General features: G+C 36.1%; 1 protein-coding gene across 2 annotated transcripts in view; it reads left to right on the forward strand.

Annotated features, from left to right (window-relative positions):
• The window catches only part of COL11A1 (collagen type XI alpha 1 chain), a 237181-nt gene that overhangs the window by 133537 nt on the left and 88810 nt on the right, over positions 1–14834 (forward strand). For both annotated transcript variants that reach the window (XM_006162840.3, XM_006162841.3), the window contains exons 38-41: positions 1154–1207; positions 4013–4120; positions 4519–4608; positions 4878–4931. In XM_006162840.3, the coding sequence (XP_006162902.1) occupies positions 1154–1207; positions 4013–4120; positions 4519–4608; positions 4878–4931 (306 nt within the window). The remainder of the gene's footprint in view (positions 1–1153; positions 1208–4012; positions 4121–4518; positions 4609–4877; positions 4932–14834) is intronic.

The raw sequence follows: 14834 nt of genomic DNA on the forward strand, positions 1-14834 counted from the left end.
GGCGCCCCCTCCCCCGCCCCCCCCCCCGCCCTGCACTATATGCACACGCACACACATGTATATGATTTTTATTTTCCATCAGAATTGATCAGTTTTGCTATTGCTAACAATATAAAAATCAATGGATTATAAATTTTAAAATAGAAAAAAATATTTTTATTCTATGTAACATCAACTACAATAATTACAAATACAAATTATTTTCCTTTCACCCATTTATAAAATATTGTTATTATAAATAATTTGATCTTGGTTTCCTGTTAGGTTGTCATACCAATGTAGGATTACTAGATTCTACTCTTCGTTCTAAACTTTTTACTTGTAACCTTATTATTCTGGTCTGATTAGCTGTTACAGTGAATACAATTTTGAAAATACTATTTGCTTTAATTCAGTTCTTTGGAAGATTTCACTTCTACTAATTTCTATCTAGTTCTCTATTAAATTTAACTTAATTCACATTAGGAAGAAATTTGCCTATCATAATGCAGTTATACGAAGTGAATAACTCAAAAGCCTAAAGAAATACAGATACTAGAGTCTATGCCCAGAAGCTTAATTTAGTGAGTACATGCCGCTCAAATCAACTGGATTATATTTTAATGACTGCATTGTTTGCAAGGTGCATTTGTAACCATATTCTTTTCGGTTTTAAGAAAGAACACTGAGAAAGTGCTGAAATGATTAATCATGCAAAGCATTCTTTGTGTAAATATATATTTTGTATCTTATTTTATGAGCTTGTTGGAATTCAGAAAAGATAAGTACTTTAATATCACCAAGTAGATGTATTAGAATCAATGGGCTCTTGAAAAGAATATCTGGATCATAGTTAGGTCTAAAAATACTGCTAGTTAAAATTCTATGTTGTTTGACTGGTAGAATTGGGCTAATAATACATTTGGGCTTTGGTTTAATCTATTATCTTATTTTTTAATTGAAAGTAGTCATGCACTACAATGTGAATTATTTACCATTTTTGAATTTTAAAGAGAAAGTGGAATATGGTAACTCATATTCAAGCATTTGAAAATAAGTATTTTTAGCTGAAGGTGATTTTCTTTTACTGTGACTTATTTAATTATTTTGTAGAATTTTAATTTATACTTGGTTCTGTGTACAACATATTATATACGATACTTTCCTTTCTTAGGGATTTCAAGGCAAAACCGGCCCTCCTGGGCCAGGAGGTGTTGTTGGTCCACAGGTATGTTTCTATATTTCATTTCCTTAGGAAGACTTATTTTTCTGTTTAAAATTTCATCTTCTTAAGTTGTATGAAATCGCATTTAATTATGATTCAGAATGATGTATTTCTTATTTCAGATCCATTTAAATATATCAGAAGTCTTCAAAACTTTCATGGAAAATGCATATTATGAATCTGTGGATAGATTTCCGATTTTCTATACCAAAATAAACTCATGCTTTAATTCTATTCTTTCCTATAAACTTTTTGAAATCCTCTCATATGCACCTAGCCAACATCAAAGGAAACTGAGCAAACTCTTACTTAATGAAAGCAATTTTCAATTGCCTTTATGACTACAAAAGAATAAAATACATCTGGAAAATCAGAGTGAATTCAACAATATATCCTGACCATGGCACCATCTATTTAACACAAAAACAGAAACAAATTTTTTTGATTTAATAGGTTGGACATTATCTTTCTTCTAAAATTTCAAATTACAAAATTATTTCAGGTTTTGAGTATAAATTAGATTTAGATATATAATATATAGAAGTATAATCTAAAGTTCTGAATTCCACAGCATTCTAAAATTTTATTATTTATTTCATGCTATATGTTTCTTTGGATTCTTATTGTCATAACAATGATTTATATCAAGGATAAATTAGTTTATCTTTGAGTATATAAAATATAGTAGCAGAACCAGGATCTCTTTCAAGATAGGTGGCACAGAGAGTCTCAAAAGCTGATGCAGTATCTTGAATTATATTATTAAGTAGCTACAGAGAATAATTTGTGGGAATAGAAAATAATATTTTTATTCTCTGGCAAACCATATGGAGTCGACACAATACATTAATTTACTCAGCTAGAGTCTTACCCCATTAATAACAAATCGTAACAAAAGCAAGAGCAGTTGAATCCATGTTTTAATTATTTAATTGCTTAAAATAAGCTTTTCTTAGCCAATAATTAGTTAATTCTCAATACTGTGTAACACACACACACAGAAACAAAAATAAAAAATTGCATCTTTCAAGGAATATGTGTGGAAGAGGCAAAAATAAAGAATTTTTCAATTGGTTGATCATTTTATGGCAGAGATTAATACTGTACCAAGGGAAAAATCTAATTGTTTACTCTTTTATAAGGGAAGGGAGGCAAGCATTCATGTAAGCATACTTTTATGGGCTGAAGGCCTCCTTCCAACTGCTTATAAGCACTAATATAATATATTATGCACTTCCTCAATAATTAGAAAATCTTCTCTAAAAAATACTTCTATGTTCCTATTAAACAACTTCATAATTATATTTCGTGAAAAAAATTAACCAGAGGAATGATATCTATTTTATTTAACATCTGGGAATAGAAGGGAATTAGAGTCTACCTGAAATGCAAACATCACGGGCTTAACTGAGTATTTAAAGACCTTAAAACTTTTGAAATTCATTTCTACCCGATGGGGGCATCTAAAACTTTTAGACCTATGGTCTTTTTTGTTCCCCTACTTTCAGGCATAAAAGTGATAAGAGTTTTATTAAGTATGCTCTTCACTGAGCTATTTTTCTTTATTGATCCTTTTAAAAAAGAAAATCCAGATGCCTATTTTAAATATAGCCATATTTTGATGTAACGACAAAGCAAGTGGTTTAATGGGAACGTTATTGATTCCATCCCACACTTGATGGTCACCATTTCTTTAGTACAGTTATGTGACTCTCTGCTCTTTTTTGTCTCAGTGGTGGTAGCTATTCAGGTAGAATCAATTTTATATCCTTTGCTGATATTCTGGTGCAGACATACAAGAAAAAATTCAGTCAAGGGGAAATGTTTGCACATTAATGCTAAATTAAGGACTTTCAGCAATTACATAATAAAGGGAATTTAAACCTATAAATGTACACCCAAGTTTCAAGCAGATGTGTTTTTTTAATCCAAGACCAAAGATAAGAATATATTGAATTTTTAGAAAAATAACAGGGAGTGGCAGTCCATAAGCAACTTCAGTAACACATTCCACTGTCTAGCAACCTTAGCATCTGGAAATTTTCCCTTTATATATTTCTAACCTAAATCTTTCATTTTGCTTTCTTCTAAGTGGAGATAGAATGCAACTGGTCACCATTCTCTATTTATATTTGAAAGTTTATTATACTCCAGCACCACAAAACAGCACCACTCAGGGGACACGTAAATGACCTAGCATTTTTCACGTTGGCATTCGCTGCAATTTAAGGCTGCTAGCTATTTGTTATAGTTTTCTACTGGGAGGAATTGCTGGCCCAAACTCACTGCCTTCAGGACCCCCCCTGCCACATTCTGTAGACATTGTCAAATGAAAACAGATTATCAGTAGGGAGGTCTCCAGTCCATGAAATTCCAAAGAGAACTGCTTTGTTTGTTTGAGTTCCCAGGGACCTAAGCTTATTATCAAGCAGTGCTTTACTGGGTATCAATGCCTCTTCACTCCTAAATTGCTTGACACCTAATGAAAAAGAAGGAGTAGGATGAAACTGTACTTAAAAATTGCAGTTTTAACAATACTTAGAATATTAAGCAAAGAAAACAACCCTTTGGACTTTACCTATATATTTCCCTTGTACACTCTGAATCTAACCAAGGTTTTCTGTAATTGTTCAGACTCCTACCAGATATGCTACTTTCAGAGCTTTGTAGAAAGTGGTTTATAAGTCATTATTAGTATAAATGGGAATGCTGAAGTTTTGTGTAAGGGAGTAATATATATTTTGAGTTTGTGTTATTTTTGCCCAAAATGAAATAGCAATCTAATGCAGTTTTATTTGTTTAATTTAGGGACCAACTGGTGAGACTGGCCCAATAGGTGAACGTGGACATCCTGGCCCTCCTGGTCCTCCTGGTGAACAAGGTCTTCCTGGGGCTGCAGGAAAAGAAGGTGCAAAGGTACACCATATTTAAGGAGACTCCTTTGCTCTTTTCCATCTCTTTTCACCGTATTTCTCACCACTTACTCACAAATTCTCTACATTCTAGCATAATATTATATGAATGTCAGGAAGATGTATTAGGAAAATACCCAGTGTGAGTTTACTGTACTTCAAGGCATCACTGAAAGAAAACATAAGACCAGTTAGCTCCATTCACCATAAAACCATCAACTTACGTATATCCTTACATGTAGGTAGTAGTTCATCTTAATGTATATGGCATCCCACACAATATTCTATCACGTTGTATTCAGATTTTACTTAGAGTTGGTATGAAGTAGTCACAATTTTGTTCATAGAAACGTGAATAGAAATTATTATTTACTTATGGGTGTATGTTATTATATTCTTTAGGGTGACCCAGGTCCTCAAGGTATCTCAGGGAAAGACGGACCAGCAGGATTACGCGGTTTCCCTGGTGAAAGAGGTCTTCCTGGAGCTCAGGTATAATCAACATACAGATGAAGCATAAGAAGGAAATTGTTTGTTATAAGCATTTTCTGGAGTTTAACTAAAGCATCATGGGTAATTAAGGGGATATATGTAAACATGTGCTTCTGACAGTCATAACACATGTGTGCGTATACACCTGTGTGTGTGTGTATTTATGTCTAAAAACAGTTCCTGACATCATTTTTTCAGTCATACATTTTCTCTTATTTATATTCAGTTCCTATTGACTCATTGTCTTTTTTATTTTTTGCTTTTCCCAGGGTGCACCTGGACTGAAAGGAGGGGAAGGGCCTCAGGGCCCACCAGGTCCAGTGGTAAGTATGATGATAATAAATAACCATGCTATCCATGGTTGCAAATTACAGCTCTCCTTTCATTACTCTCATGCTGTGATCCCACAGAGTGTGGCAGAGAAAATAAACGCATGTCAATCAAATCAGTCAATGCCTGTTTCCTACTAATTGCATGCACTAATGAGTGCAGAAACAGAAGGTGTGGGCGATTGGAAATATTTGCTTCTGCTGCTGTCAGGAGGTAAAAGGAGCTATCTCGCCTCTTTCAGTTCCCAAGGAAATAAATCATAATTATGAATAGTAGAAATTCCTGGTCACAGAAGGCATGGAGAAGATGCAGTTTGAATACTTTTTACTTCGTTCTTCTTCTTTCTCTCGGTTTAAAATTCTTTATAAAATAAGATTTGATTTCTTATATTCTGTCTTACATTTATTATAAAGCAAGCTTATTTGTCATTCTGAATACATATTTTATCCTCGTCAGTCAGTTTTGCCTATTGATTATAGAATTGTAGCTTAATACACATCCTTAACCTTGCTGTTCCCTGCTTATACAGATTTCAAGGCCCCATACTGCCTTCAGAAACCAGCTTCTTATCCTGGCCAACAAGCCATCTTCCCATTTTGATCTTAACCTCTGTGGTGTGTTTCATTTTCCTTCTTACCTTCCCTTTAATTCTACCAGCTATAATATACTGAACTTTTGAAGGGAACATTCATTTTGCTTTTTTTACTTCTTCCAGAAAGTTCCACATTTCCTTCCTTTACTTAATAAAAATTCTCCTCATCCTTAGAGATAAATCCTAAACATTAAATTGCCATAAAATCACCTTTGAGCAGTTTGCCTTCATTTCATTTATTAGTGAAATTTCTTCCCCCTAGTTCTCTTTGTTATGACTACTGATTTATTTTATTTTATTTATTTTTTGAGAGGTTTTTGCTATAGGGTGCGTATGCTCACCAGAGAGACAAAGAGACAGAAAGTGAGAAATCACCCTCTCCCCAGGGGGGATAGCCATGCCACAATCCCTTCTCCTCCATTCTCCTCTCAAGATCTTAGGCATGCACGCACATGTACTCAGCGTGAGTTTAAGCCACCAGGTCTGGGACTCGAACTGCGGTCAACTACATGGGAGTCTAGCAACATAGCCATTATGCCAACTGCTGGTCCCATGACTACTTTTCAAAATTACATTGGAATTTATAGGTCCTCAGAAAAGTCATGACGTATTTTTCATGTTTTTCTATGGAAACATACACCACGACTTTTCCGATGATTCCATAATTGGTTTACTCCTTTATTAGACTATGAGTTTCCTCTATTATTTTGCTTATAGTCATAAAATAGTGCCTAGCCACAACCCATCTGCACCTATTAGGATTATCATAAATGTTGATACAAAAAGTTTGTATAGCTTAACTAATACTATTGACAAGGGCATAAGCATAGAATTTTGCAGATTGATTAACATTATACTCAACATGTAAATCACTCACAAGTCATATCACAATGATGAAGTTAACTGTGGACATCTAGCGAAGTTTTGTTTTTGTTTTTTTAACGAAAAGAAGGCAGACCGGTAACTTTGTTAGACTGCCCTTGGGACTCATAAAATTACACAGAACATTTTTCAATGCCCTAATAAGTTAGGTGTGCCAGTGTTAGCAGGAGTAGTCAGATAAGACAAAAATTCTTCTTTGTGTATAAAGTCTTCAGTAATTTCAGTACGAGGTTTTTTTTTGCTATAGGGTGCGTATGCTCACCAGAGAGACAAAGAGACAGAAAGTGAGAAATCACCCTCTCCCCAGGGGGGATAGCCATGCCACAATCCCTTCTCCTCCATTCTCCTCTCAAGATCTTAGGCATGCACGCACATGTACTCAGCGTGAGTTTAAGCCACCAGGTCTGGGACTCGAACTGCGGTCAACTACATGGGAGTCTAGCAACATAGCCATTATGCCAACTGCTGGTCCCATGACTACTTTTCAAAATTACATTGGAATTTATAGGTCCTCAGAAAAGTCATGACGTATTTTTCATGTTTTTCTATGGAAACATACACCACGACTTTTCCGATGATTCCATAATTGGTTTACTCCTTTATTAGACTATGAGTTTCCTCTATTATTTTGCTTATAGTCATAAAATAGTGCCTAGCCACAACCCATCTGCACCTATTAGGATTATCATAAATGTTGATACAAAAAGTTTGTATAGCTTAACTAATACTATTGACAAGGGCATAAGCATAGAATTTTGCAGATTGATTAACATTATACTCAACATGTAAATCACTCACAAGTCATATCACAATGATGAAGTTAACTGTGGACATCTAGCGAAGTTTTGTTTTTGTTTTTTTAACGAAAAGAAGGCAGACCGGTAACTTTGTTAGACTGCCCTTGGGACTCATAAAATTACACAGAACATTTTTCAATGCCCTAATAAGTTAGGTGTGCCAGTGTTAGCAGGAGTAGTCAGATAAGACAAAAATTCTTCTTTGTGTATAAAGTCTTCAGTAATTTCAGTACGAGGTTTTAGAGTGATCTTATTTTAGGGATAAGTGATTTTTAAAAATAGAAATGCTCACTGAACCTGTGAAAGCTGAATCATGGTTATAAAGATTAAATTGTTTTTAAGTTATTTTTTTAAGAGCTAAGCAAGCAAGCTCTCCAGGTGATTGGAAGACCTGAAACCCCTGTATTTATACAGTGCCCATGAGATACTATTTTTAGGCTATATATTAACAATTATTCAGTTACATGTAGGATAGTGTTAAAATATGTAGAAATTTAGTAATTATTTAGTTGTCTTTAACAAACGTTTATTTGGCAATTATTATATATTTTGCTATGTATAATTAGGCACCATGGAAGATATCCCTTGGCGTAAAATAGGATTAACAATTTTGAAAAGAAATGCACCAAAGTCTGAACAGAAGTGTATGTTGGTTGGCGACTAAATGCCAAATGATATACAAATAATGGATGTTAATTCTTTGAGGAGAGTGGGAAGAGAAATCAGAGGAAGGGTGGCCCAGGAAGTGGTTCTTGAACACGACTTCACAGAATGCAGAAGACTACAAAAAAATCATTTAAGAGCAAGAAAGTATTAGCAAAAGGATGTGGTATTTAGGGAGTATCTGAAGTCATCAATGGAGAACAGGCTTTGAACAAAGGATTAAAATTTGTTGTATTTTTGTTAGGCACTCTGCTAAATATTTTACATAATGTAAAACTAAAGCAGAAATATAGCATTTCATGACCACTGAAGTTCTGAAGTGGCAAGTTGGAGTAATTAGATAATACGAAGTTTTTGGAGGAAGTGAAGTAAAGAACATAAATAAAGTTAGAGGGAGACATATCCATCATTAGTGTATACTATATAACAGACACAGGAGAGATTAGATGGCCAGGCAATTTCATAGGCCAGTGTCATAATACCGAAGTGAGCTGATGGCCAGGGAAGCAGGGAGTTGAAGGACAGTGTAGTTGTAAGGAACGCCAGGATGCAGGACAGCAAGACTTACTACTAAGACTGGATGTGGGCAATGAGGGAAAAAACAAGAATTAGAACCTCAAGTTTATATTCTTGAGGGAATGCCAGTTTAATGATGCCTTCTAAGTCTAGAATAAATCTGCCTGACCAGGAGCTACAACAGTAACAGGAAACAGACAGGGGCTAGCTGCAGTGGCACAGAGGTGGTACAACACTCCTCAGTGCTGAAGCCATTATAGAAATTCCATGGGTGTGTGTGATTCTAGGTGACAATGGCTAGGGGTGGGTCACAGCATGAAAAGCTTGTTGAAAGTGCCTCTGTATCACTCTCTCTCTGAAAAAATAAATTTACAAGACTTAAAATAAAAGCAATAAACAAACAAAAACCCCGCAAGATACTCACAAAACTAAATTTAAAAAGGCTTTTATGTAGGCCAACAGATAGCATGGAGGTTAAGACACCTGGATTCCACACGGTTGACCTAGTGTCTTGAAAAATACACTGGGGGCACATGGATACATGCCCAAAGTCCTGAAAGAGAATGGAGGAGAGGGGATTGCTGTGTGCCCATCCCTGCTGGGGGTGATTTCTCAGTCTCTCTCTCTCTCTCTCTCTCTCTGTCCTATCCAGCAAGTGCACACACCCTAGAGCAAAAACAAACATATAAACAAACAAACAAAAAAACCATCAACAGCAACAATTAAAACTTTTTATGCATTGCTTGTTGAAACGGTCCACAGGGGACCAGCAGATGGCATAATGGTTATGTCACTGGACTCCCAGTAGTTGCCCACGGTTCAAGTTCCAAACCTGGTGGCTTGAAACTTGCAACTGGCATGTATGTGTGCATGCTCATGAGCCCAAGAGGAGAAAGAAGAAGGATTTGTAGCATGGCTATCCCCCCAGGAGGTGATTTCTGTCTCTCTGTCTCTCTGTCTCTCTCTCTGGTGAGCATAGGTACCCTATAACAAAAATTTCTCTCTCTAAAAAAAGAAAAAAGAAAGAAAGAAAGAAAGAAAGAAACACTCCACAGAGTGACTAGCAGATGGCAAAATGGTTATGTCAGTGGACTCCCGCATAGTTGACTGCAGTTCAAGTCCTGGACCCAGTGCCTTAAAACTCATGGCCAGTGCCTGTGTATGTGTGCCCAAAATCCCAAGAGGAGAATGAAGAAGAATGGACTGTGGCATGGCCATTACCCGTGGGGGGTAATTTTTCACTCCCTCTTCTCCCCCATCTTTTTCCTGTAAGTGCATGCCATGGACAAAAATAAACAAATAAATAAATTTGCATAATGAATATACAGTCCTTAACCAATGGAATCCTTAAAGTTGTTGGAGGACAGCATCCACATTTATCAGTGTTTATAGCTACTGCTGTTGTTGCTATAAAATATGGTGATAAACTACCATAAAACAGAATTCATGTGTAACTCCTAAGCCACAAGTGCTAAACAAACCTCAGTTTACTCCATTTGAAGCAGTTATATGCATGTGAAATTTGATTTGGAACAATTTCTATTCTGAATAACAAAGATTAAAACAAAAAACTGGCTGATTTTCTAGACGTAAACTATGATTTATCCAGAAAATGATTTCATATTAATTCTTATTTTGAGGTTCAAGCCTTATTATGGGTTACCTTGTAATAAGAATTAAAAACAAGAAGTCAGGAGTGGAGGTCTCTTTGGTAAGAAAGATAGCAAGTGATAGTGATCAAAAACGTGATAGCAGAGTATCAGAGGGAAACATCTGCTCAGTTGGTGAGAGATGAAATTATGAGGCATAAGGAGTAAAGGTATAAGAATACCTATAGAACTCCTTGATTTCATATTGGATATGTCTGAATTGTGATCGACCTCTTATTAATTTTACCTTTGGGAAATTGACCAAGTAATAGTAAGTGCAAGACAGAAATTCATGGGAACAGACAAGGATAGAGTATTCATAGAAAGAGAAAAACAATTAAAATGATGACTTCTCTGAGGAAGAGAGTGTGACCAAAGACTGTGAAGTTTAAAGAAAATGAGAAAGGGGAATTAAATAATATTGAGTGTTTATTCTTTCAACCAATGCCAGGCACTGTATTCATTATTATTATTATTATTTTAATGCCTGACGTAAAATACATGTGAGAGAGAGAGAGAGAGAAACAACCCTCAACAAGGCCTGATCACTCCTCAATCCTTTTTGTACTAATTCTTCATTCTGTCGACTTCCTGGACACACGTGCGTGTCCATGTCAGTATGATTTTCAAGTTGCCAGACCTAGGATTCAAACGTTCATTTGCCATGTGGGATCCTGCTTCTCTGTTGCACTTAACTGTTGGGTTACTTTTTATTCATTATCTTTATTCTTGACAATTGGCATACCATATTAGTTTCATTACATTTTTAAAAGCAATAGATTGGGGGCTTAGGAAAGATACACAGCTTGCCCACGATCATAGCGCACTATCTGGAGAAAAACCCATGGTATCACTTTGTAAAACTCATTTCCAGATATGTAGATCTCTCACTCTGCAAACATCTGCTTAACTAAGTTTTTTTTGTTTTGTTTTGTTTTGTTTTTTTTCTCTTTCTCTCTCTTTTTTTTTGGTTGCATTTGTCCAAGTCCTTTATACCCTCCTTTACCCTGTGCACAATTTTGTTAAGTGGGAGATAGAACTAAGATTAGAGCCAACTGGTTTTCAGTATCCCTGGAGTTCTCCTATAACCATTACGTATTTTCAGTGAATCAAAGATTAAGCTGCTTAAACTAGGGACCAGCTGTTGGCATAATGTTATGTCACTGGACTCCCATGTAGTTGACCATGGTTCGAATCCCAGACCTGGTGGCTTAAACTCACACCGGGCCCATGTGTGTGCATGCCCAAGATCCCAAGAGGAGAATGGAGGAGAAGGGATTGTGGCATGGCCATCCCCTCAGGGGGGTGATTTCTCACTTTCTGTCTCTCTTTTTCTCTCTGTCTTTCTGGTGAGCGCACATGCCCTGTAGCAAAAACCTCTCAAAACAAAACAAAACAAAACAAAAAATACAAAAAAACAAAGATTAAACTGCTTAAACTAATATATAGTATGAATCCTTAACACTATAGGTACTTTTTAGCAGAATGTATAAAATATAACAAATGAAAAGATGTGTCTGAAGATGTGTGATATTGCTTGATTTGAAGTCTTCTTTATGATCATCCTCAGATGAAATCTCTTTCTAATCATAGATTTTGAAATATTTATTATTTCCTTTCTTTCAGGTGTGCTTTTTATAGAATTGCTATTTTTTTGTGATTTCTTGAGTAGTTACATTGTTCACTTTTTTCTTTATCCATTGTGAATTATGAAACTTACAATTCTGTTTTTGGTTTATTTGATTTCCAGAACTCATGGAATTAAAATTGGAAAGTAATAGAGAGATACCTTTTCTTAAAAATTCATGATAGAGGGGCAGCCAGTAGATGACATTGTGGTATGTGCTCAAGATTCCAGGAGGAGCATGGAGGAGAGGATATTCTGGCATGGCCATCCCTTTTGAAGGGCAAGTTTTCACTTTCCCTCTCCATGTCTCTGTTTCTCTCTCTCTCTCACCCTGAGGCAAACAACTTCTTAAAACAAAAGTTAATGATAGAGAACTCATATGCACACATGAGAGAGAGAAAAAGAGAAATGGACAGAGAGAGAAAACACCCCCAAATGAGGTCTTGTCACACCACAATCCTTTTTTTCTCCAATCCTATATCACATTAAGATCCTAGGGACGTACATGTGAGCCCAGTTGAAGTCAGTGGGGCCTGGATTTGAACCCGGGTTGGCCATGTGGGATCCAGTTTCCCTTGCACAGCACCTAAAAGCTATGCCAATACAGCAATATTTTTGTATTTTTGGAACACAGTTCACTAATTTTAAAAGCACATATAATGTACTTTAACATTATCTGTGTTATATTATTTAGGTAATTTCTTTAGAGAATACTGAACAAGACCCATTAAATAGATTTCATACCCAACAATGATCATAACCTACAGTTACGAAAAACTCTGGTCTACAGCATGCATTTTGAGATGACTAATATTACTGGTTCCATTTTATATCATTAAACAGTTATTCGCTTACCTGATTTTCTTGCTTATTTATTTCTTATTTATATTCCCTTATATTTTATGTATTCTCTGGAAGTAGGAATAAGCTTTGTGTGTGTGTGTGGAAAGATCATAAATAAATAAATATCTGAATATACCAGAAAATCTATTCAGTTGAAGTTATATAGATTCATAAAATGGACTCTCCTGTAAAGAGCTTATGGTTTACTGAGGAAAACAGATATAGAATAGATAAAATAGCATAGTAAATAATAAGTGATATACTAAAATATAAAATAGAGAACATAAATGTAAGAACAATGACTTTTGCCTAAAGGGATTATGTTGGATTTGGAGCTACAAATAAAAATCAGTTTTACCTATGAAAATCAAGGTTTTTGTCTGTGCTAAGTTTAGTAGGTAAGTGGTTATTACTGTCTTGGTTCACTTATGAGAGAACTGGCATTTTAAGGTTATGGTTCTCTGAAGATTTTGCTGCTAAGAGTAAATGTATTTTGAGAAACATTTTGTAGTGTTCCTGCTTAAAACAAACACAATTATGCTAACTGGGTGCTGTGACTTTGGGCTTTTAAGGTCTGGAAAAAACAAAGTGCATGATGTTGTATCCAAGAGGTGGTAATAGATGTCAGTCAAAACACAGGCATATCCTCTGATCTCAGGGGTTTTCTCACTAAGTGGATGTCTCCATGCACACACAAGTGGAAGCAGCAAGGGACAGGAAGACCGTGCAGAGTTTTCCTGCATGTTGAATATAAACTGGATACATGTTACATTTATGTAAACATAACATTTATGCTAATACATCACACATAGCTTGGTACCTTAGCATCTATATTTTTCATACAACAAAATCAAGGAAAATGTTTTGTGAAAATAGTCTCTCTTCCACATGTTCTTGTTGATAAGGAACCCTCAGATTGTCAATAGTTACTTCTCTAAAAAATGAGGAAATTGAAACAAATAGCAATGTGTTTACTAAAAACCTTCTACGGTGGTAGTCACATTTCATTTTTGCCTGGGAGTGATGAGCACTATATGGAGAAAGCATACGACCTTTCAGTTAGCTGCTGAAGGGGGAGTATCCAACAGTTCACAATTGTGAACTTCATGCTCTCTGCCTCTTTCCTCTGACTCTTCTTTTGTAACTGTCCCATAGTGATTCTGACCCTATTTTTCTCTTTATGTGTTATTATTAGATCGTCGAGAAAGTCATGATGAATTTTTTCATTTATTCATACAAAAATGCATCATGGGGACCAGCAGTTGGCGTAACGGCTATATCGCTGGACTTCCATGTAGTCGACCGTGGTTCAACCCCCAGACCCGTTGGCTTAAACTCGTGCTGAGTGCGTGTGCTTGTGTGCCCAAGGTCCCGAGAGGAGAATGGAGAAGAAGGGATTGTGGCATGGCCATCTGCCCCAGAGGGTGATTTTTTTACTTTCTTTCTCTCTGTCTTTCTGGCAAGCGTGTGCACCCCATAGCAAAAACCTCTCAAAACAAAAAAAGGGGGGCCCCCCAAAAAAAAACCCCTCAAAAAAAAAAAAAAAAAAAGCGTCACGAATTTCCCGATGACCCAATATTTCTTGTTATCTCTTCAAGCATTTACAAGTCCTTCATATTATAATTCCTATTTATTTTCTTTTTTTTCTCCTGCATTCTATTCTTGACCACCTTCTTTTCACTGACTTTTCTTATTCTTCAAACAAAGGAATCGGCATAGTTTGTGTTTGTGGAGGATGGTGCCTAGTAACTTACTGAGCCAGATACAATAGTTTGGTTTTCGTTTGTTTGATTGTTTTTTGATATTTTTTTTTTCTATAGGTCATGTATGCTCACCAGAGAAAGACAGACAGAAATCAAGAAATCACCTCCTTGAGGGCATGGCCATACTGCTATCCCTTCTCCTCCATTCTCCTCTCGGGATTTGGGGCACGCACATACACACACATATCCAGTGTGAGTTTCAAGCCACTAGGTCCGGGACTTAAACCACAGTTGACCAAATGGGAATCCGAACTCCCATGCTACCAGCTGACCCCTAGATACTATATACTTTGTAAGATAAAGCAGATTTTCTCCATTGTGGCCCAGGTAGATCTCAGGGACTCACTTTTGCATTGAGTGCTGGGCATAGGGAGCTGGATATCATGTGGTCAACTGCAGCTGGAATCCCAACTCTGGTGACTTGAAAAACATGCTAGGTACATGTGTAAATGGTCCCCAAATCCAGACATAATGAAGGAAAAGGAAAGTGACGTGACCATGTGTCTTGGAAAGACCATTCTGTCTTTGGCAAACGCACATGCCTTCTAACATTAAGAACAAGCA

The sequence above is a fragment of the Tupaia chinensis genome, unplaced genomic scaffold, assembly GCF_000334495.1.
Source record: "Tupaia chinensis unplaced genomic scaffold, TupChi_1.0 Scaffold140874_1, whole genome shotgun sequence".
In the NCBI taxonomy this organism is placed as follows: Eukaryota; Metazoa; Chordata; class Mammalia; order Scandentia; family Tupaiidae; genus Tupaia; species Tupaia belangeri.